At 41.2% G+C, this 24,903-nt stretch overlaps 1 protein-coding gene across 1 annotated transcript in view; it reads right to left on the bottom strand.

Annotated features, from left to right (window-relative positions):
* LOC123021357 (sodium/hydrogen exchanger 10-like) overlaps nucleotides 1–12,542 on the bottom strand; it is an 85,765-nt gene extending 73,223 nt beyond the window's left edge. The window contains 5 exon segments of the mRNA XM_044426069.1: nucleotides 493–609; nucleotides 1,833–1,998; nucleotides 8,646–8,771; nucleotides 10,525–10,604; nucleotides 12,350–12,542. Of these exon segments, the coding sequence (XP_044282004.1) occupies nucleotides 493–609; nucleotides 1,833–1,998; nucleotides 8,646–8,771; nucleotides 10,525–10,604; nucleotides 12,350–12,542 (682 nt within the window).
* Between the last annotated feature and the right edge of the window lie 12,361 nt (nucleotides 12,543–24,903).

The following is a 24,903-nucleotide window of genomic DNA, read 5'->3' as shown; positions in this document are numbered from 1 at the left end:
ACATCTTCCTACATAAATAACCGTATGCAAAACATTTCTGGAAAACCCACATCAAATCCATCACTGCAACTGCAACTGCATATATGAGTTGGGTGGAGGAGCCCACATAAGTAGCTTGGATGATTCTTGAATTTTTTACTACAGCCTTCACCTGACTGAACAAGTACGTTTTTCCTTAATTTGGAAAAGCAGCTTGTATGCTCTGATAGATGACTGGTTATAATAAATATTTTCAAGATGACTCCAACTACACAATACTTTTACCCTGCCCATACTGTAGCTGTCGTATTGTGGTCTATGCCCAGATATCAAAGATTTCATATAACCTCAATCTCTCCTCCTTAGATGTTTTCATCCTATTTATTCTTCAGAAACATTAGCCTATGCTATAACCTGGTCAGCTGAGCTATTGACAATCAAAAACAGAAAGTTCAAAGCACAATACAGATTGTAGTTTTATTTAGAAATCGTTCCCAGAAAAAACTGGCTTACCTACTTCATGATGACTGCGATTTACGAGGTCCCTATATAATTCAAAAATAATTACTGTGGTAGCATCGTTAAACAAAGACTCGCCTTTAATTAAGTTGATAACTATTTTTGAAAGGCCTAAAGATAGAGAATGGAAAAAAACATCAATGAAGCAAATCACTTGAGTTTTTACACTTAACTGGAAGTAGATGACTTAGCTGTAACAACTGAGGATTTCCCACAAGTTTGATGTGCTTTTATTTATTAAGAATCATGGAGCATTACCATTCCCCATGCTCACATTTTCTTGTGAGCATGGGGAACGGTACTTTACAATGGTACTTATACTTTACATATAAGTGAACCTATAATCTATTCCTTCTATGATGTTGTCCCCTGCATAGTTATAAACAGTGTCCTCATATTTATTTCAGATGCCTGCCATTTATAGGTTTCTTTCTATAAACCAAAGCATGCACACATCATAAAATATTCCAGCAATCTGCATAGCCATATTCAGTGGGGTACTCTTCTTCATAGAATCATACAACAATAGAGTTGGAAGGGGCCATGAAAGCCACTGGGTCCAACCCCCTGCTGTTGCAGGACACCAATTTATACCAACCCACTCAAATGGCCAGTTTCTTCTTGAATGTCTCTGGTGTGGGAAAGCGTAAATATACTGGGTCACAAAATGTCCTATGTCCTTTTGAAATCATTACAAGTTATTCTTGTCAAGTTTTAAGCATCCTCCCTCATCCAAAAGATGAGAAACTGAAATTTGAAATCCTTGTCACACTGATTGTAGGTAGATGTGGAAATCTTCCATTTGAAGTGAACTGTACTAGATTTTTTTAAAGGGAAAAAAGCCATGGCAAACCTGAAACAGCTCACAATCACAGTATAGAGGGGGGAAGACAATGCCAGCCGTCTTCAAGTGCTGCTTGGGGACTTTTGAAGTGGCTGGCATTGGTGGGTACAAGGGCAGGCTTAGCAAAAGTAGCACTGGGTTTTTGCTCTTCTTGACATAGCCAATTCCTTGTATTCATGAAAGGGTTGGTTACCCAAATTCAGACAATATGACAATCCATTGTGGGTTCAACAAGCCCTAAGACAATCCATGGGTTGTCAGGCTGGCTTGCTGCCTTCAAACTAGCCAACTTACATGAACTGGTCTGGGTGCACACAACATAACAAAGCACCTAGGGAAGCAACCCACAATGGTTTGTTGTGTCATGCAAACCCAGTCTACATCGATTAATTCAGCTATGTGAAACTAAACTGTAAACAATATGCTACAAATTGTATAGCATTATACAAAAGGTCCAATATATTAAAAATTAATGTACAATTTTACCCACCAATGTTTCTTACAGAAGCCACAGAAAGGACAGGATCTGTTGTGCTAAGAATTATTCCAAACAACATGCTATCATCCCAGGACCAATTATACTTATTAATTTTGTAAATCAACCATCCAAGGAAAGCACAGTTCATCAAAAAGCCAGGAACTGCAAGAATTAACACCTATAAGGACAATGTTATATATATCCTATTAGCATTAAAATGTTCATAATTATTAACATCTCAAAATAATTTGCTATATATAATTACTTTATAATGCTATAACAGTAAAATGCTCATATTAACTGAAATGTGAAGAATATTACACTTCAATTATTTACAACCATATAAAATGCATTTATTTATATCAATAAGCAATATTCTTGAGAAATCACAAACCCACAATATCACAGGTCAGAATTCCTCTTTACTTTTGGCTGCTTACATCTCCACAGCAGCTCATTGTATAAAGGAGTTATACTAATCTGGGGCAGGACATGACTGTTTACCATAACTGTAATTCTTCCAGTGTGCAGTCACATATAAGGGTTGTGTGTCTGTGCAGAGCTCCACTCAGGAAACTGCTATGGCTAGAGCAGAATTTTGCTGCATGCCCTGTTCCCACCCTCTCAGCCATACTCAAGACTCTTGCCTTCCCACTCTGTTCCATTTCCAGCCAACATAAGGATTATAGAAACAGAAACAATAACTGAAATATAGTTATTGCAACTGCAGCAGATTAGGAAAGTGGGCTGTGTGACTGTACAGATGACCACTGGAAGAGGAGGCAACCTGTCTCTCTTCTATGTGGTCTCTGGCCAGCCTCGCAGAAACTTACTTAACATAAGTAAGGCAGGTGCTAAGAAATCAACGGGCTGATCACAATCCTTCCAACAAAATATGAGTCTGGCCCTGACAGTAAGCTGGACAAAAGTGGAGGGCTAAGCAATAAAATGTGATGGTGAGATAGCTTAAGAGAAATTAGCCAAAAAAATGCCACAAGCAGCCAGTCCCCATATGAAAGGGACAGATGTACTGAACATAAAAATGGTGACAACAGCCATGTAATTAAAAAAATCTAAGAGCACAGGCAAGACCCAGTGGGAGGGTCCTAAATTTGAAGACACACTCCCCAAAGGTAACCCAAAGATATCTGCAGAGTCATAGCAGAACAGCAATATGAAAATAAGCAACTTTCAGATCAATGGGTATGAAACCTCTTCCTTGAGAATGTGGGGATAGACTACTGTCAGGGGTTACCACCCTTAATTTCGTGGAACTGATAAAGGTGTTCAAATCCTTAACAGTGGAGATACTTACATAAGCCTTAATGTTATTGCAAAATGACTTTGGTAGGCAGGAAGAAGGCACAAATAATATGCATGGAAATGCAGAAAAAATAAATTAAAAGAAACAATCTGGGGGGAAAAAACTAGATACAAGTCAGAAGCTAAATGTGAGGGGTTAAGGGCTTTGGTGGATAAAATTAAGAGAAACCAGAGAATAGTTTCCCTTTAATGAACCACCGGTGACAAACACAGCAATATTTTGGGATGCATTTAAAGTTTGGATATAGGAACATTTATCACAACAGGAATATGTTATAAGAGACATTGAGATACAAATCACAATATGATCCCAAAATAATTAAAAGAAGCAGAAATTCTCATTAAAAGACTACAACAAAAAGCAGGACACAAAGGGTAGAGATAGCAAAGTCTAAGTTAACAGATGTTTACTCAGGCCCTAAATATTATAGTCAAAACAAAGAATATTTTAATATAGCTGGCACCCCAACTTTATTTATTTATGCCATTGTATGCCACCTCATAGCTCAAGAGCTCCCTGGGCAGTTCACAGAAACAATAGCATACAGAATAAAATCAGCAACTTAAAAAAGTAATAACCCATCATCATAAAAAATGACATGGGAACAGGAGACAGAGCACATGACAAATAAAAGCAAGCAGTAAGAAAAACAAATAAACCCATAATTTTACTAAAAACACGTACAAAATAAAAATGTCTTCACCTGGCAATGGAAATAAACAGAGGGTACCAGTCACAACTCCTTAGGAATGGCATTTCAAAAGTGTGGCACTATAGCAGAAAAAGCCCCATTCCTTGTTGTTTCCCTCTTCAGTTCATGCGAGGGGCAGGGTTCACGTAGAAGGGCATCCATAGAGGATCTTAAGGGTCTGATAGGGATATATGGCGACAGATGTTGCCTAAGATGATTAGGCCCCAAGCCATTTAGGGCTTTATATGTTAATGCACATACTTTGAATTGGGCATGGGTGGCAACCAGCAGCCAATGCAGTTGGTGAGGACCGGTGAGATTTATTCTCTAGGATTAGTTCTCGTTAACAGGCCTTGTCTGCTTTCAACTAACTGAAGTGCCCAGACTGTTTTCAAAGGCAGCCCGATATAGAGTGTGTTACAGTAATCCAGGCAAGAGGTTACCAGTGTGTGGATGACTGTGGCTAGGCTCTTTTCATCCAAGTAGGAAAGTAGCTGAGAAACCAGCCTAAGCTGATGGAAAGTACTCCTGGGCAACAAGTGACAACTCAGGGTCAAAGAGTACCCCCAAGTTATGAACCTTGTCCTTTAGGGGAAGCACAATCCCATCCAGGACAGCTTGAAAATTTCCCAGACAGGCTGCCCACCAAGAGCACCTCCATCTTGTCAGGATTAAGCTTCAGCTTATTGGTCCTCATCCAGTCCATTACCAAGCCTAGGCACTGGTTTAGAACAGTCATTGTCTCACCTGGGTTAGATGAGAATGAGCGGTAGAGCTGAATGTCATCCCCATGTTGGTGACACTTCAGCCCAAACCTCTAGATGATCTCACCCAGCATGATATGTTAAACAGCAGGGGGACAGAACAGAGACCTACAGAACTGGTGCAGCATGACAAACTCCAAGCTCCACTGACTGGAGAGGGTCAACCTGATAGGAGTGGAGCCATCACAGAGTGGTGCCTCCAGCTCCCAACCCAGCCAACCTCTCCAGAAGGTTACCATGGCTGATGGTATTGAAATCCACTGAAAGTTCCAGGAGGATCAACAAGGTCCCACTCCCCCTTTCTCTCTCTGGGCAAAAATAATCCAACAGGGTGACCAAGGCTGCTTTTGTTCCAAAACCAGGCCAACAGCCCAATTGAAATGGCTCTAGATAATTCATTTCCTCCAAGAGCACTTGGAGCTGCCCAGCCACAACTCACTCGAACACCTTTCCAGGAAGGAAATGTTGGCTAGAGGACAGTAGTTGTATACATCTTCAGAATCCACGTCTGGCCTTTTAAAAAGTGCAACCACTACCATCTTTAAAGGGGTGGGTACCATCCCTTTCCTCAAGGTGGCATTTACTACCTCCTGAATCCAGGGATGGATTCCTTCCTTACATTTCCTCTTTAGCTAAGATGGGCAGGGGCTGAGTGAGTAGTTCATGGGACGGACATGACCAAGCACCTTGTCCTAATTCTTGGACCATGAACTAGATGGTGCACTGGACACCCCTGCCAATGGAACTGGGATAACTGTAGTGTCTAACTCATAACAAATCCAAGTGATTTTATCCCTAAAGTGTTGTGAAAATTCATCACAGCAGGACTCTGAAGATTTGTTGGTATCTCAATTTGGGCCAGTGTGTAAAAGGCCCCAAACAACACAGAAGAGCTCCACCAGATGACACTTCAAGGATGTAATGGAGGTGGCAAAGATGTATCTCTTTGTCATTTTCCCCACCATGGAATAGGCCTGATAATGGGCACAAAGTCATGTTCGGTCAGGTTCGGTCAGGTTTGAGTTTTCCTCCACCTGAGCTCTGGCTGTCTACCCTCTTGCTCCATCACCTGTAGCTCTGGTGAATAACACGAAGCCAAAAGGGCTCAACAAGAGAGAAGCAGGTGCTTGGGAGCGATTGTGTCAACTGTCTGGGCCATCTCCCCATTCCACAAGGTGACCTGGTCTTCAACAGGTGCACCAACCATGCCAGCCAGAAATTCTCCCAGAACCTTCTGGAAACCTTCTGGATCCATTAGACTCTGGGGATGGACCAACTTAATGGATCCCCCACTCTTACAGAGGGACAAAGCGGTGTTATTTAAGGCACATAAATATAAACATAAAATATACACTGTGGTGGAGTGAATCTTGGGTGTCCAATCTGTGACTCTGGTGCTCAATCTGTGACTCTGTTTGTAAAAGCTGAATACATTCTGAGCCGAATTGACTGAATTGCCTCAAATACAATGGAATTTGGCAAAGGGTGTTTAAACTGAAAGGCACAATTCTCATTTTGTAACCAGAATAGTGCCTCAGTGCCCATGGTATGAAGGAGGGCTTTGACCAGGAATGTTTATTTTACTTGCAGAAGTGCAGGTAATAAAGTAATAGCAGCCAGTACTGGTATGCATGTAACAGATTACATGCAGGGCCCTGAATATGGGTGAGGAGTGTGTATGTGTGTGGGGCGTTCCTATGCACTTCCTGTGGGTGCCTTTCCTTTTTTCCTGCTAGCTTAAGTGTGTGTTTTGACTGGGGGTGTGTGACTGAGAACTGTGTGTTTTTCACTAAAATTATCACTATGATTTCTGTGAAATGAGCATTTTATTGTGCACTGTGAGGGCAGATAATTGATTTGACACTTTGACCCTACCCTTGCCTTGTGCAGTTTCATGGGCAAATTACTGGTCTCTGACCTTCAACAGTTTGTCTTTTGTGAAATGACAGCTGAAGCAGAAAAATATGGATTCAAAGGCATGGTTGTCTTTTGATGCTCAGACTGCACCTCAGCCATGCACTTAGAAAAGTAAGTGTATGGATAATGCATGAGTGAATGGGTAAGAAGCCCTCTGGTGGCAGCTATTTTGTGAGACAGCAATGATATTCTATCAAACATTCCAGATAAGCCAACTGGTCAAAAAAGATGGCACTAGGATTACGAGCCCTGTTGCCAAGGCTCCCTCTTTTCTCTCCTGAGGAAAAATAGCAAGAAACTTTGAATTTTTTTTGCCCAACACATAGATGCACAGAAATTAAGAAAACGTTATATCCTAAGAACTGAAATGTTAGCTTTGTAACAAAGTGTTTTCCATATGGAAATGATTTTTAATTTTTTTCATTTATTTAAAACTTTTATAAGCCATCCTCTATGCATCATTTTAGAAAGAGGTCCCTTTTTAAAATAATGTAGCCAAATGTTCAAGTATAAAAATGAATTTTTTGAGGGGAGTACAGAGCCAAGCAAAGGCAACAATTGTATACCACATCAAGAATTCCAAATTTAAAAACCCCAACCCTAGCTAGTTAACCCATGTTAACTATCTGAATCTTGTATTCCAGAGCATACACAGAGTTAATTGTCCAGAGGATAGTTCACAAACATTGAGCAACTTTTATAGGACTTCAAAAGATCAGTAAAAGCCAGACCCTTAGCAGAAACTAGGGATTTATGAATTCAAAATCTGTTCCATCTATGTTTCACAGATTGTCAGGAGCCATCATCCACCCAATGGCAGAATCAGACTTCACCCCCCACCACCAAAGTCTTTGCATACATCTGTACAAATTCAGAGTTGCACAAATGCACACTACCCCCAATGCACAAATCCCTGAAACATGCTTATTTTTATGTTTTAGCCTGTGGAGAAAATGTACATTTTAGTGAATTTTTAAAGAAATGCACACTTTTTCCTATGAGAAAATTTGAGTAAAAATTACATAAAACAAACACCTGCAAGTCTGCAGAACCCACACAACCTGGGAAAAGCCAATTCACTGAGGAATCTGAGAGTCAGCTTCTTAGAAATTCAACCTATTTGCTTCCATTCTGGATTTTTCTGACATGCCCAACAGAGACTAATAGTTGTTTTGTCCACTGAAGTAGCACCCTCTATTTTATTGGTCTAGCCAACAAACCAGTTATTTAGTGGCTTGTCCCAACTTAATAAGCTCTAAACATACATCAGCCAATTGGACTGAACTACTCAGAAGAACACATTGCTTGTGTAAAGGAAAATACTGAAGAATAAGCCAAAATGCAAGTTGGAAAGACAAAGAGGAGAGCAAGATTGAACACATAAAGAAAATGTTGAAAGAAAAACGTGTGTGCAGTTTCTTTTTTTCTCTAACTTCCATGAACAAAATTCCTTATACTCTTGCTGTGGAGGTCAAATGAAAACTGAGCAGGAAAGTGGAAGCCACACATCCCAGAATGTGCACTGAAAAAACAGGGCAAGGTAAGTGCCAGAACACAGCCTAGCTACAAAGTTCTCCTAAACTGAGCTCTGCATGGGCACATGAGCCATATGTGGGAATTGTATAAAGAATACAAAGAAGAATTACTCTTTATCAATATCTCTGATTTGTTTATGTGGTCATTTATTACAATAATTGCATTTCTATCCCATCCTTCCTCCAAGGAGCTCTGAGCAAGGGGATATCTAATTTTATTCTCTTGTAAAGCAAATTAGCCAGATGGACAGTAACTTGAGCAAAGGCAACAGCTGAACAGCAGAACAATGATGGGCATGTTATCCTAGCATTAGAAAGACACAATCTAGCAATGCTGTCACATAGCTGCTTAGAGAACCTCTGATCAATATACTGGAGAAGAAGTATAAGGCAAAAAGCAAGGGTTCAAATCTTTTCTAAACTGAAACTTCTACACTTTTTTTGCTAAAACTAGATTTAACAGATATCCTTCTCTCAAGGACCAGTTTCACGGTTTGGTAATATGCATTTGTGAACAACGTACAGTTATGTTCTGATACTGATGTTTAAAAATAAGACACCTCTGAATAAGAAACTGCAAATTGTACACCTTACCTGCCAAAATGATTTTCGAAATATATAAAAATCCATTTCAAATGAAGCTGTAAATATTATAACTGGTGTAAACAAATGAAGGAAAAGTACAGGATCTATTTCTGCAATGCTCTTCACAAAAGGTAACTGGTAATATAAATAAACATAAGGAATTATTAACCAAGAATTATTTATATTATAAAATACTGCAATTTTATCTCCCTCCCTGACACACAATCCAATGCCACAGAAAAAGCAATATAGATGCAGAACAAGGAATACTGATTTGACTCAAATTGGAATTGGGTTCAGCAAACCAAGCTATCTATTTTTTTTTTCTTAAATCAGAAAATAACTCCCACACTCAGTTCCAAAATGGAGTTCTCATCACACTGATGATATGATCGAAGCATGATGGGATCCAAAACTTCCTGCAAACACCTTCCCCTGCAAGTTCTTCTACCCTGTTTGGCTGCTGCCCCTTCCTGTTTATCTGCTTGTGATGAGAGTTCCTGTTGAAGGCTTAGTGACATCTATTCCTTTCTCGTTCCTCTGGTACCTTGATTGTTAGAAAAATAGTATCCCAGATATAGCCCTGGAAAATGTAATTATTCAGGGAGCATTCAAGTTCTTAACATATGGAAACTACATTCCATGACTGTTTGCTCCTCAGATGCTGCCACAAGCATGCTGTCAGGAGGCCAGCCTTTCCCCCTCCCCTTTCTCCTTCCAAGCTGATCATTATGTTAAAAAGGCCACCCTGGCTGGCTTTGTGATACAAAATGAGTATTACAGGGGTTGCAAGCAAGAGAGATCAGTCAAGTTAGGAAGTCAGCTAATTAGGGAGATTACTGCTCGAGACAAGAAGTTGATTCCAAACTGAATCCCTTCCTCTTTTTCCAGCAAATGAAGCTACCTCCACCCGCAGGGAGTTTCCTACTGCTTGTGAGCTACTCAATTGGACTTCTTTGTAGATCTGACTAGAGAATGGGACTTTGTTACTTCTGGCTCTGCCAGTTCAGTTACTGCTTGGAGTAGTAGTATTCTGACTGTCACAGAATTTATTTCAAGCAAATGCACTGAGGACATCCGTCTAAGATGCCAACTTTAAAATCTTATGAATTGCATAAGCTACCTCTATTCCTCAAACAAGACTTTCCCATTAATGATCAAGCCTCATTATATTACACTTTAGCAGCTTCTGCATCATGTGAATTCACACATTCAGAAGTACCATACAACTACCACTTCACAAATTGTTTCTTTAGACGATGTATTATTTAGAGCACAATACTGATATGCGGACAACTAACGAAATGATAGAGAGGTAACTCCCACTATTCTTAACTTCCAAATCTCCCCTACTTCATAAATTACTTAAAGCAGCAATATTAAGCCAGTTAGTACTTTTAATGCTGAAATGTATATACTGAGGACCAATAACATCATGCATAATGGACTGCAGATGTCATTTGCCACTCTATTCACTCCAGCATTAATAAACTTCCAGCACACTGTTGGATAGTAAGGATAAGTTACTTCACCAACTTCAGGCAACCAAATTCCCTAGAACAGCATGGAAAACTGAAACAGTCTGGGAGAAAATGGACCTACTACCTATCCCCCACATTCCCAACCTTAGCAAATTCTTTTATCTAAATCTTCCTTTTCCCTTGAAGGTACCAACTAGCAACACCTTAACAAACCATTTCAATTTAGACATTCCCAAAATGAATGGCCTTACAGCTAACACATCAAAACAAAGCAACTGAGTCTTTTCTAGCATCTTGCCACCTCTCTAATCAACTGCATTTTTTATTTTTAAAAATCCCGGTTTCCTATTTTTCCCCTTTTTAAAAAATAGCTAGTTATACAGTACCTCATATGAAAAATGGGCTACTATTCCAAGGATAAGTCCAATGACAAATATAATTACAAGAATAGGTATTTTTGTTTCTTTCAAAACAGTTCGTAACAGGGCTGGAAAAAAATACATTGCTGTTACATATGTAATCAATATTACTTTTTATATCATTTCAAGAAAGAGTCTGTATGATATGTTAATAAAAATTTGCTTGAAGTGTTTAAGAGAAGACTATCCATTGACAATTCATATGCATGATCCAAAATCTCTTTTCAACTACAACATACAGATATAAAAGTTGTAAACTGTAAGTGGCTACTATGGCCTCAACAGCATCAACAAAAACCAAATGGATTCTCCCCTAAAGTACATCAAATATAAGCAGACAACATATGAAAACAAGCAAAGATGGCTTTATAGAGCCAGCTGCTTAGGTGCTATCACCAAGGCAGCCTTTCCTGTAGCCACCTGTTTCAGTTCAAATGGGGGAACCAACAGAGACATTTCATTAAATATCAAATGTTCCAGTTGGTTCATCATAACCTATTCCTGAGTTGTTTAAACATTGAATTACCAGTAGCACACAAACTTGCTGCTTTCCAACTGCTCTCCATTTCCTGTTCAACTGTTCAATTAACAAACCAGAAACCAGGGTTTGTATATGTAAAAATGTTTGTATATGTAAAAATATTCCTACATCTCAAGTACAGCATCAAGTGCATAAACCATTAGGAATTCATAAGCAGATTTTCCTTTAAAGCAGCAGCCCAAAATAAAGGAATTAGCACTCTTAAGGAAAAATTAGGTTTTCCTACTGGTTTTCTATAAGGTTCCATAATAAATTTGTTTGTAAGAAATTGGGGTGAAGGTAATTTAGAGGGTCAGGCCCACCATAGTTACAAAATAAATTTTCCTGCAAGTGGGAGGTCAGTAGCAACCACAGATTTTGGCTGGTCATTGAAGACTATTCTTATGCTTCTGTTAGCTCAAGGTATCACCTTCTGTTCTGTTTCATCCATTAATCTAAAATTAATCCATTTATCCTAAAATGTAAATCAGTCTTCAACACAGTCCTGCAGGCTTTCCTGCCCCATACACAGTATCTTTTCTTTATAGAAGCACATTTTGCACCTTGATTTTTAGAGGAAGGGTGAAGAATTCAGGGATCAGTGCACTATTGGGCCTTGGGAGGCAGGAAAGATGTGCAAGCAAGACTCACCAATGCTTTTCAGTTCTGGTTGTCCAGCTACCACTGCAGAAGCAAGCAGTGGAGCAGACATGTCTTCAAACATGGTATATCATTATGTCTGAACCCAGGTGGGCTAACAAGTCATGGCTTGTTAACCTCAAACAACCCTTTATGAGAACCCATAGATTATTGTTGAGTCATGAACTGCGGTGCAGTTTTTTCCACCACAGTATATTATCTCAGGTTCAGACAACACAATACCCACATTTCAACAACATTAAGTTTCAGTGACAAACACACTCAACTGACACAGCAGAGGGGTGTGACTATTTCCAGTAAATTTGGGGTTTGTAAAAAATGCACATTCTACAGTTTTCTGTTTCTTTGCACCAAACTCATAGTATTATTCTGTGTGTTTTGTTGTTTTTTATTCTATTGCAAGCAGCTTCCGAATTTGTTCCAACTTAGCTGCAGTAAATATATTTATCTCCAGTACGTGAAGAGGAAACAAACAGCAAACTTCCTGTTTCAAACCCTAACCCAATGCAGGACAAGGATGCATGACACAGATTCTGCTTCCCTAGGAACTCCAACGGGAAAAATCACCTCCAAGGGGGTAGTTCTGAAAAGGAGGCCTAGACTTTCGGTGGGCAACAGTTAAAGACCTCCTACCTCCCACGGCACAGCTGAGAAACACCAGCAGCACGACGATCGGCCGGTTCTTACGGATGATGTGGTACGTGCCATAAAATTGCTCCCCGTTATGGAAGCTTGGATCTAACGCGTCGTTCGCTTCTTGCCCGTTAACGGAGTGGGCCCGACGCATGGCACCTGCGTTGGCAAAGCTCAAGTTTAAGGGGCTCATCCCGCCTACGCTCCTACGCGCTCTCGAGTAGCGGGAGCGCCGCCGCCACGCCGCCTTTCTCTCTTCCCGCCAAGTAGGCTGGCGAGGCAAGGCGCCGCCTACTTGGCAAGCCAGCCACCTCCCCTGCGCTTCGACGCGCCCTCCTTCCCGCGACAGGGCCGTAGCGAGCGCTGCGGGCTCGCGCCGCGCCCAACAGTCCGCCGCTTCCCCGCCGAAGGCCGCGCGTGCCCAGTGTTCCAGACGAGCCCGAGCGGGCAGCAGGGGATCCCAGCGCGCGAGCAGCCGTTGGAGTTCGAGTTGGCGCGCCCGCGCCCGGTAGCGCGTGCAACGGGCTCAACGCTTCCCTAACGCGCGGGGAGAGGAAATGGTGCCCCGTTCGAGAGAGGCGACTGCGGAGTCTGGCGCAGCTCCCCTGGGCCCGCCTGCAAAAGGAAGAGCGGTGTGTGGCACCCAGCTTTGTGTCGACTCGGGCTAACACGGAAAAGCTCTCTGCCGATATAAATTTCTGAATACCTGTGTTTGCACTCTGTAACTTTGCCGAGGCCTCGACCCAAAGAACCCCCTTCATACAGAAATTCAAAAATTTTGCATGAATGTAACACTAGTGTCAAGAGAAATTGTTCAGCTGAAATGAAATCCTTAGTTGTGTTAATGCTGGCAATCTAATTTTCTGCTGAACTGTCCGCGGTTAAGTGTGGACTGTGGTCTACTGAATCAGATTAACAATGCACATAAGGTGGGATCAGGGTTAAGTTCGCTCTTAACGGTATAAAAACATTTCGACTTCATTTATTAAATTTCTTTCCTGCCCATTAGCCTGGATGACTCTCTGGGCAGCTTACAGAAAGAACATGGCAACAACATACACAAAATAATATTAAATCTAGCCTACTTATAACAATAACTATAAACACTGAAAATCCCCAGAACAAAACAATAGCCATGATTCAAATTAAGCCAAGAGCACAGTAGCACTAAAATACAATAACTATCATACAAAAAAAATCTCTTTAGAATTACTTTCACTATTAAAATACTGGGTAAATAAAAAGGTTTTCACCTGCACTGAAAGGAGTAAATAGAGGGCTGATAGTGGTATCACAGAGGAGCAGGCTGCTCTGAATTGCTGGGTGCATGCTTCAATGAAGAGCTTTAAAAAAAAATCTTGCTGGTGGTTCATTGTCTCCTGCAAAACTTTAGGCCAGACAGGGTTAGAGTCCCTGACACTATGAACCATGTTAGTACAGAGAGTAGCAGCAAATCTCCCCAGTTGTACTTTGGCTGACAACACAGGAAGGAGTAACTCCTTTTCTGTGTGCTGATCCTGTTTCTTTCCTTGTGTGTTCACAATATCTGCCCACCATTCCAGGCGTTGTGCTCTAATATTTGGAAGGCACCCAGCTGCCACCCATTGTGATGGGCAACTGTGAAAAAGTAATTTAAAGTCGATGTGGGCTCTCATGGATCCCATCCATTGCTAAGCAACCTTCAGGGTGAGAAAGGGGGTATTTTTCAGCAAAGATCAAAATGAGACTACAACACCTAGAAATAACACTAAAAAATGATGTCCTTATCATCATGGGGGACTGAAATGCTAAAGTAGGAACCCAAAAGATAACCAGAATAACGGGCAAGTTTGGCCTTGGAGTACAAAATGAAGCAGGGCAAAAGCTGGCAGAATTTTGTCAAGAGAACGCACTGGTCATAACACTCTTTTCCAACAACCCAAGAGACACATGGACATCACCAGATGGTCAACATAGAAATCAGATTGACTGTGCTCTGCAGTCAAAGACTGAGAAGCTCTGTACAGTCAGTAAAAATTGACTGTACCAGGAGCTGACTGTGGCTCAGATCATGAGTTTCTTGTTGCAAAATTTAGGCTTACATTGAAGAAAGTAGGGAAAAGCACTAGGCCACTCAAGTATGACCTCAGGCTCAGACTGTAAAATATGAAGCAAGAAAACAGCCCGAAGTACATTCTTATAGTCATGTTTCCCCACACACGTAAAGCTTCCAAGCACTTTAAATGCTGTTTAAAGATGTATTATTTCTCCTACATACCAAGAATAGTGTGTGCAAAATATTACACAGCTTAACAAGTTTGCTCCAGACTGTGGCAAATACAGTATAGATATATAGCAAAGCAGTCAAGCACTCATAACTGGAAAGTTTTCAGGGCAACCAAATAACAGCCATTATCTTGAGATCACCAGTCCTGTAAATCATATTTGAGTGTAGGCAAGGCAATCATTCTAGCCCAGTAATTCCCAAACTACTATAAACATGAAGCTAACCTACCCTGATGAATCAATGCATTGGCCCATCCTTTGTGTGTGAATCAAAAGTGGTTTTTAAAAATCTCAAGGCAGAGGTAGTTCTTAGCTCTGTCATCTGAGATCCTTTAAGCTGGATGTACAGTACCTGGACCATCTATTAGCAAAAGACATTCAACCATTCAGTTGTGGTTATTCCTGCAGTGAAATACCTTAAAAGATGTACTGCAATAATAGCACAATTCTATGCACGTTTAGAAAGGCAGGTTGAGAACTGCAGGACTTTTTTTCTGTCTAAACATGCTTTGGATTGCACCTTAATAGGTTTCAGGACCAATGCAGTTTTCAGGATTGCTGGCTTTGAGACTGCTTGCCCAATTGCTTTCTGTACACCCATAATACTTGACCACCTAGAGCATTTGTAAATGAATATCATGTGACAAAATTAAGAGAGCTAGTGTGGTGGAGTGGTTGAGAGTGCTGGACTAGGACTCAGGAGATCCAGTGTCTAGGCCCCACTCAGCCATGAAAGCTCAGTGGGTGACTTTGGGCCAGTCACAGGCTCTCAGCCCAACCTACCTCACAGGGTTCTTGTCATGAGAATAAAATGGAGAGGAGGAGAACTTGAGAGAGGTGACTGTGCTCTCTGGGGCAAGCCACCTTGGGTTCCATAGAAGAGGAATTAATGTGGGTCATACATGTAATATACTACTAATAACATGTCCTGCGGTGTTCTGTCTTCCCGAGGACACAACCTGTAAAAGTTTCCCTGGACTTCAGACTGCAGGGGACAATAGCATTACAGTACCACAGTACCATTAGGTTGCTGGATAGAACGCAGTATCCCTTAGATTAAAAAAAAAAGACTTATAGCACTAAATACTTAGCTTATTAAACACACACACACACAGAGACACACACACTCCTTTTGTATATTGCAGGGGAAAAAACATAAAGTCTCTGGAGACCTGATAAGGAAAGCAACTCTAGGTTTCAATGTCTGCACCCCCAGAAATTCTCAACCATTTGGAAGACTGGGGTACAGATGGAGGCAACAGTCCAGTCCAGTTATGCCATTGTATTGTCTTCTTTATGACTAAAGAAGATTAAAGCCTAAAATAATAAAAAACTCATAATTCTAGTCCTTTCTATAGGTCAAAGAGAAGGCCTGTAACAATTTATAGTTTCAATTTAACCCTCTAATTTTTAAAAGGATAGTGTTTAGATATAACTGTGTTTTTCAGTATTAAAATATAGTTTAAGCAGTATGATACTGAAAGATTCCATTCATTCAGACATTCAGAACTGCTGAAATAAAGAGTTTGGCTCTCATATAAATGCAAAGTTCTAATTCAATAATAGGACTCTTATTACATCCTGAGTCATAAGTAGAATTTAAAGGCTTTATATGCAGCTGCAGAAATTTCTATTGAGTTATGATGCTGCTGCTTTTAAACACAGAACTCAATATTGTTTGTAATATAGCAAGAAGGTTTAAGAGGAGTTAGTCTTCCTATTGTTTAGCATTAACATTCACAGTAACTGAAAGGGTTGCCTGATAGGGTATAACAAAGGCATAGGAAAAGTATGAAGTATCAAGGGAAAGGTTTGTTAATGTTTTTGAAAGTTTCCATTACAGTAAAATGGAACCTTTAAAAAGTGTTTAAAATCAAAAATCCAGTTCCATGCAATAATTTTCATTCATATTGCTGCCAAATTATTGGTTTAAATAACATGTTTCTATTAAAGGTGTTATTTTTATAACATTTATATTCATTTTATTTGTTCCTTTCCAGCACCGTGATAATACTGAATATTGTGACTATTCAACATTCATATATGGTATTTTAAAGTGAATAAATATGATAGTGTGTTGAACCAAAGCATTATTTTAATTGATAGCAAAATGCCACCATACTGGGAGTTGTACATTGCAAGTTTCACAATGTGCACATCTCTATGCACAGATACACTTTGCACCTGCTGCACAATCTCAGACCTCATTCACTTAGAAAGGAATGAGTGGGTTTAGTTACTAGGTTTAAATCAAGATGTACACTTGTGGCAGGAAGTAAACCTTTCCCTGTAGATCTCAGGCACTAAGAATTAATGCTGGTATTTGCTTAGTCCCACCCAGTTACCAAATAGTTGCACTCTGGGTTTGAATTCTTGGAGTAACAGAATATTGGGGAATGCAATTTATTTTTATATAATTTTTTACCACACTTTTTAGATTTATATTCCACAAAGCAGTTTATGAAGTCAATGCACATAAAACCATAGAAACACTAATATTATGAAGGCAGCAGGATATGTCCTCTAAATGAACCATTCAAAGAGCCAAGATTTTCTGAAAACTTTTCTCATTTAGGTGACCAGTTATCAATCCAGAATATTTGGGCTGCAAACATTAATATTAAGGATACTTTTATTCTTATACGAGGCACCTCAGAATATGAAGTTATCATTATGACTATATATACTAATCCAGACATGTTATATTCTGTAAAAAAAATTCATTGCTGTCATTTCCCCAATCTTCACTATGAGTAAGAGGGATGATGATGGTTGTATCACTTCCCACCACAATAATCAGTCTTGAAGCAACTTACACACACAGTACTGGAATCTATGATTTATGTAACAGAAAAACTCAAAATCAGTACATAAGAAGTCATAGAAATAAACATAAATACCAATATGAATATGTGATCATTTTGAATAGAACAGAAGTAGTGAGACATGTTGTGATATTGCTGTAATGAGTCCACTGTGAAGCAATATCTCAACATCACCTAGCATGTTGGTAATATGGAAATACTCTAGTTAAATCATCATCAGCCAGATCAAGTGGGTTCTTCCTATGAAAACTTTAGCAGCTCCAGAGGAAGCATTGCACTGGCAGAGAAAGTACCCATGTAGTTCAGAAAACCAGCATGATTGATACTTTTACACATTAGCAATTCACTGGAGGAGTCTACCACAAGAAAATAGTTTTGCAGTGGCTGCCAGACTGCAAAATGACAATTCACCCTTAGCTCATTAGCATCAAGTAACCCTTCTGCATGTGTAACTTCAATTACATAAAACACCATTGATATGTTTAGATAGGACATGCATAGATGAGGAGGGGAATCCATGTGTTCCTGCCCATATACGCCCTGGCGATAAAAAAAAGAGCAAGGCACAAGTGTATAAGGGCTTTGGTAGTGAGTCAGACTGTTGTTGTTGTTAGTCGCAAAGTCGTGTCTCACCCATCGCGACCCCATGGGCAACATTCCTCCAGGCCTTCCTGTCTTCCACCATTTCCGGGAGTCCACTTAAGCTCACACCAACTGCCTCAGTGACTCCATCCAGCCACCTCATCCTCTGCCGTCCCCTCCTTCTTTTGCCATCTATTGTTCCCAGCATTAGGCTCTTCCCCAGGGAGTCCTTCCTTCTCATTAGGTGGCCAAAGTATCTGAGTTTCATCTTCAGGATCTGGCCTTCTAAAGAGCAGTCAGGGTTGATTTCCTCTAGGACTGACCGGTTTGATCGTCTTGTGGTCCAGGGGATTCACAGGAGTCTCCTCCAGCACCACAATTCAAAGGCCTCAATCCTTCGGCGCTCAGTCTTCCTTATGGTCCAACTTTCACAGCCATACATTGCAACTGGGAAACCATAACCTTGACTATACGCACTTTTGTTGGCAGGGTGATGTCTCTGCTTTTTAGTATGCTGTCTAGATTTGCCATAGCTCTCCTCAGGAGCAAGCGTCTTTTAATTTCTTAGCTGCAGTCCCCATCTGTGGTGATCTTGGAGCCCAGGAAAAAAAAATCTGTCACTATCTCCATTTCTTCCCCATCTATTTGCCAGGAAGTGAGAGGACCGGATGCCATGATCTTAGTTTTCTTAATGTTGAGTTTCAAGCCAGCTTTTGCACTCTCTTCCTTCACCTGCATTAAGAGGCTCTTTAGTTCCTCTTCACTTTCTGCCATGAGAGTGGTATCATCTGCATATCTGCAGAAGCAGGTTGGGAGACGTCTAGAGCGTAGGTGGAGGAGATCACGGGGTGAATCTGACCAAACACACTTAAGAGCCCATTATCGGGCCTGTGTTGTGGCGGTGAGGATGCCGAAGAAGAAATTCTTCTCCGCTTCCATTGCCTCCTCACAATGCCATCCGGCAGAGCTCTTTCGGGTGGTGCAAGGGCTTATACATCCAGGCCCAAAGAAAGATCTCGTACCACCCTCGAAGGCCCGCTGTGACGACTTTGCCAGGCATTTCAGGGAGAAAATCGCTCAGATTAGTCATGAGCTTGACTCTACTATTGAACCAGATTCTACTGAGGAGAATCTACTGATGAGAATCTACTGATTCTACTGAGGAGATGCCAACGACGCCACTGAGTCCACAATTAATGGATGAATTTCAGTTGTTGCAGCCTTATGATGTGGACAAGGTGCTTGGACAAGTATGCTCTACCACCTGCTTACTAGACCCATGCCCATCTTGGCTACTTAAGAAAGCCAAGGACAGGATTGGGACCTGGATCCTGGAGGTGGTCAGTGCCTCTTTAAGAGATGGTCAGGTACCTTCCTCTTTAAAAGAGGTGGTAGTCCAGCCAGTCCTAAAGAAGGCATCCCTGGATCCAGAGGTGGCCGCCAATTATAGACTGGTGGACAACATCCCGTTCCTGGGCAAGGTGCTAGAGCGGGTGGTGGCGGGACAACTCCAAGCATTCTTGGATGAAACTGATTATCTGGACCCATTTCAGTCCGGCTTCAGACCCGGGTATGGCACTGAATCTGCCTTGGTCACCCTGTACGATGACCTGTGCAGGGAGAGAGACAGGGGGAGTGCGTCCCTGTTAGTTCTCCTGGACCGCTCAGCGGCTTTCGATACCATCGACCATGGTATCCTTCTGAATAGGCTAGCGGGATTGGGAGTTGGAGGCACCGCATGGTGGTGTTTCCGCTCCTATCTCAACGGCTGATTTCAGAAGGTGGTGCTGGGGTACTATGGCTCTGCGCCATGGCAGTTATGCCATGGAGTTCTGCAGGGGTCCATTTTGTCCCCCTTGCTATTCAACATCTACATGAAACCGCTGGGAGAGGTCATCAGGAGGTGTGGGCTACGGAATCATCAGTACGCTGATGATACCCAGCTCTACCTCTCGTTTTCCACCAATCCAAGTGAGGCAGTGGCTGTGCTGAACCGGTGCCTGGCCGAGGTAATGGGCTGGATGAGGGCCAATAAACTGAAGCTCAATCCAGACAAGATGGAGGTCCTGTTGGTGGGTGGTTTGGGCCTCGGGATGGGGGACTTGGGCCTTGTCCTGAATGGGGTTGCACTCCCTCTGAGCAACAGGGTTCGCAGCTTAGGAGTGCTCCTCGACCCTGAGCTGTCTTTAGAAGCTCAGGTGACGGCGGTGGCGAGGAGCACTTTCCTTCAGCTTCAGCTGATCCATCAGCTGCATCCCTTCCTGGAGAACGACTGCCTGGTGACAGTGACACATGCGTTAGTAACTTCCCGATTAGATTTCTGCAATGCGCTCTTGAAGACGGTCCGGATACTTCAGTTGGTGCAGAATAGAGCTGCCAGGCTGCTGACGGGGACTGGGCGTTGTTCTCATATAACCCCAGTTCTCCGTCAGCTCCACTGGCTCCCGATTGAAGTCCGGGCCCAAGTCAAGGTGTTGGTTATGACCTATAAAGCCCTAAACGGCTTGGGTCCTGGGTATCTAAAGGAACGCTTGTGTCCATATATGCCCTCCCGCCCCTTGAGATCAGCAACAGATGCCCTTCTCCGGGAACCCTCTGTGAATGATATTAGGAGGGTGAGTACCCGGAGGAGGGCCTTCTCTGTGGTGGCGCCCCACCTATGGAATGCGCTCCCCAGAGAGGTCCGCCTGGCACCGTCATTATTTGTTTTTCGGCGCCAGGCTAAGACCTTTTTATTTAAAACTTATTTTAAGTGTTAATTTATTGGTTATTTGTAGGATTTTAAATTTTTTAAGCCGAGATGCACCGGGTTTTAATATTTTTATTGTATAATTTTGTTCTTGTTGTGAGCTGCCCCGAGGCTTTGTTGCAATGGGGGCGGCATAAAAATGTTTTAAATAAATAAATATCTGAGGTTGTTGATATTCCTCCCAGCAATCTTAATTCCAACTGGTGATTCATCTAGCCCCACCTTTCTCATGATGTGCTCTGCATATAAGTTAAATAGGCAGGGCAACAGTATACAGCCTTGACAAACTCCTTTCTCAATTTTGAACCAATCAGTGGTTCCGTGCCCAGTTCTCACTGTTGCTTCTTGACCCGCATATAGGTTTCTCAAGAGACAAAGATGGTCAGGTACTCCCATCCCTTTAAGAACTTGCCACAATTTGTTGTGATCCACACAATCAAAGGCTTTAGCATAGTCAATGAAGCAGAAATAAATGTTTTTCTGGAACTCCCTAGCTTTCTCCATGATCCAGCGTATGTTGGCAATTTGATCTCTAGTTCCTCTCCCTCTTCGAAATCCTGCCTGTACTTTTGGTAGTTCTTGGTCCACATACTGCTGGAGCCTAGCTTGTAGGATTTTGAGCATAACTTTGCTAGCATGTGAAATGAGTGCAATGATGCAGTAGTTTGAACATTCTTTGGCATTGCCCTTCTTTGGGATCGGAATGTAAACTGACCTTTTCCAATCCTGTGGCCACTGTTGAGTTTTCCAGATTTGCTGGCATATTGACTGTAGCACTTTTACTGCATCGTCTTTTAAGATTTTGAATTGCTCAGCTGGAATACTATCACCTCCACTAGCTTTGTTGTTGCTCAGACTTCCTAAGGCCCATTTGACTTCAAATTCCAGAATGTCTGGCTTGAGGTCAGTGAGCACCCCATCATGGTTATCAGGGACGTTAAGCTCTTTCTTGTATAGTTCTTCTGCGTAATCTTGCCACCTCTTCTTAATCTCTTCTGCCTCTGTTAGGTCCCTGCCATTTTGGTCCTTTATCATGCCCATCTTTGCATGAAACGTTCCCTTCATATCTCCAATTTTCTTGAAGAGATCTCTGGTCCTCCCTATTCTATTGTTTTCTTCTATTTCTTTGCACTGTTCATTTAAGAAGGAATTCTTATCTCTTCTAGCTATTCTCTTGAATTCTGCATTCAAATGGGTGTATCTTTCTCTTTCTCCCTTGCTTCCCTTCTTTCCTCAACTATTTGTAAAGCTTCCTCAGACAGCCATTTTGCTTTCTTGCATTTCTTTTTCTTTAGGATGGTTTTAGTTGCTACTTCTCATACAATGTTGTGAACCTCCATCTATAGTTCTTCAGGTACTCTGTCTATCAGATCTAATTCCTTAAATCTATTTGTCACCTCTACTGTATATTCATCAGGGATATGATTTAGGTCATACCTGAGTGGCCTAGTGCTTTTCCGTACTCTCTTCAATTTAAGCCTAAATTTTGCTACGAGAAGCTCATGATCTGAGCCACAGTCGGCTCCTGGTCTAGTTTTTACTGACTGTATAGAGCTTCTCCATCTTTGGCCGCAGAGCACATAGTCAATCTGATTTTTTGTGTTGACCGTCTGGTGATGTCCATGTGTAGAGTCGTCTCTTGGGTTGTAGGAAAAGAGTGTTTGCTATGACCATCGTATTCTCTTGACAAAATTCTACCAGCCTGTGTCCTGCTTCATTTTGTACTGCAAGGCCAAACTTGCCTGTTATTCCAGTTATCTTTTGGCTTCCTATTTTAGCATTCCAATCCCCCATGATGATAAGGACATCATTTTTTGGTGTTAATTCTAGAAGGTGTTGTAGGCCTTCATATAACCGGTCAAATTCAGCCTCTTCAGCACCAGTGGTTGGGGCATAGACTTGGACTACTGTAATGTTGAATGGTTTGCCTTGGATTCAAACTGAGATCACTCTGTCATTTTGGAGATTGTATCCCAGTACTGCTTTTCCTACTCTTTTATTGACTATGAAGGCTACTCCATTTCTTCTGAGGGATTCTTGCTCACAGTAGTATGATGGTATGATGACCTGATGGTCATCTGAATTAAATTCACCCATTCCTGTCCATTTTAGTTCACTGATTCCTAAGATGTCGATGTTCAGTCTTGTCATCTCTTGTTTGACCACATCCAGCTTGCCTTGATTCATGGATCTTACATTCCAGGTTCCTATGGAGTATAGATCTTTACAGCATTGGACTTTCCTTTCACCACCAGATACATCTGCAACTGACCCAGTCGCTTCATTCTTTTTGGCGCTACTAGTACTAGCCCTCCACTCTTCCCCAGTAGCATATTGGACACCTTCCGACCTGAGGGGCTTATCTTCTGGCGTCATATCTTTTTGCCTTTTGGTACTGTCCATGGGGTTTTCATGGCAAAGATAATGGAGTGGGTTGCCATTTCCTTCTCCAGTGGAATAACGTTTTGTCAGAGCTCTCTGCTATGACCTGTCCGTCTTGGATGGCCCTGCACAGCATAGCTCATAGCTTCATTGTGCTACGCAAGCCCCTTCGCCACGACAAGGCAGTGATCCATGAAGGAGTGAGTCAGACTACAGTACTAGTTTTAATACAACACGAGCTCTCTGACTGACAGCATTTTTAATTTGCATAATCTTTTAAGTATTTATATACATATACAAAGAAAACAATAACACTCTCAATCATCCATCAGTATATAACATTTTATTTCTGTCCGCATTTAGAATATAATTACAGAATTTAATATGAAAAACTTAGACCAGTTCTTCTGAATTATATTTTTTAATTTGGCCAGGTGTTCCTCTTTCCTCATTTTTGCCCTTTCTACCAGCCAATGGAATAGGAGCTAACAAAGGCACAGAAGAAATGTTGCATGCCATACAGTCTTGTCTGTGCTGCATGTTGATGGTTGTTTTCACCAAAATGTTTGTAGTGAGCCTGTTTGATATTTCCACTGTGATTAATGAAGGAGAAATGCCTTTGTTATGGGCTTTGTAGACAATACTTTTTTCATAGTATGAAAATTTGAGCATTGTTCAGATGCTACAGAATAAGAATCTGATCAGCTTCCATTGATGGCAAGGAAAAGACCCACCCAAAACATATTTTATATTTTAACTATCATCTTAACTGTACAAAACAAGAGGAGAAATAGGGATGTTAAAAATGATAGGATGGTATGTGACAACAATACTCAGTTTGTAGAAAGATTGCTATTGGGCACAAGTTTGTCTGGAATCCCTTCTTCCTTTCAAGCCATCTCTTGCATCCCCCACAAACATGATGCCAACCGAGGAAGAGGTGGTGGAACACAGCCAGCTCCTGTACCAGTCCATGGTGAGTGGGATGCAGCCCCCGCTCCCCAAACAGGCAGGAAATTTCCCATGTACCAGCACTGGTCCATGGACTGGTGGTTGAAAAATCACTGTTCTAAAGAATGATATATTGATGGAGCAGGGAAGCATTTTCAAAAGGCTTTCACAAACATCAACATTCATTTGGAGCATTCTCTTGGGGAAAAACATACTTCGTTTTTATATAACATCCTAGCCTCTGTAGCTACCTCTTGAAATTGAAATTGGCTTTAGCAGTTTTAATTGTTTTTAATTTTGTATATTGACATTATACACACACACACACACACACACACACACACACACACACACACCAGCAGGCAATATACAGGTAATAGGCTACAATGATGATCTAAATATTAGACTAGACAATGTAGGCTATACATGGATGCAGCTACAGATTACTTTAGGTGAGGGACATTATATGCTGTATCTTCTCTATAGCCATTTTCTGTGAATGTTGTGAATTGCTGTGAACTGGACAGAGAGTTTCAGCTATTGGACTGTATAGAAATATATATTTAGTGTGTATACACACACACACACTAAATACTATACTGTATATGATACTAAATGTTATATAGTATACAGTATAGTATAGCTTCAGCTATTGGGCATATATACTGACTGGATCATCATGGTGAATATATTTAAGAATATGTTTCAGATGTTTGAATATATTTTAATATGTTTCAAGCTCTTGAGTTAAGTGAGTTAAGTTAAGAACTGAATTTATAAGTCATCTTCATCCAGTTGTA

Source organism: Varanus komodoensis, unplaced genomic scaffold, assembly GCF_004798865.1.
Source record: "Varanus komodoensis strain SLA01 unplaced genomic scaffold, ASM479886v1 scaffold16, whole genome shotgun sequence".
Taxonomy (NCBI): Eukaryota; Metazoa; Chordata; class Lepidosauria; order Squamata; family Varanidae; genus Varanus; species Varanus komodoensis.
The sequence above is the reverse complement of the archived record's forward strand: the minus strand, read 5'-3'. Positions and strand labels throughout refer to the sequence as shown.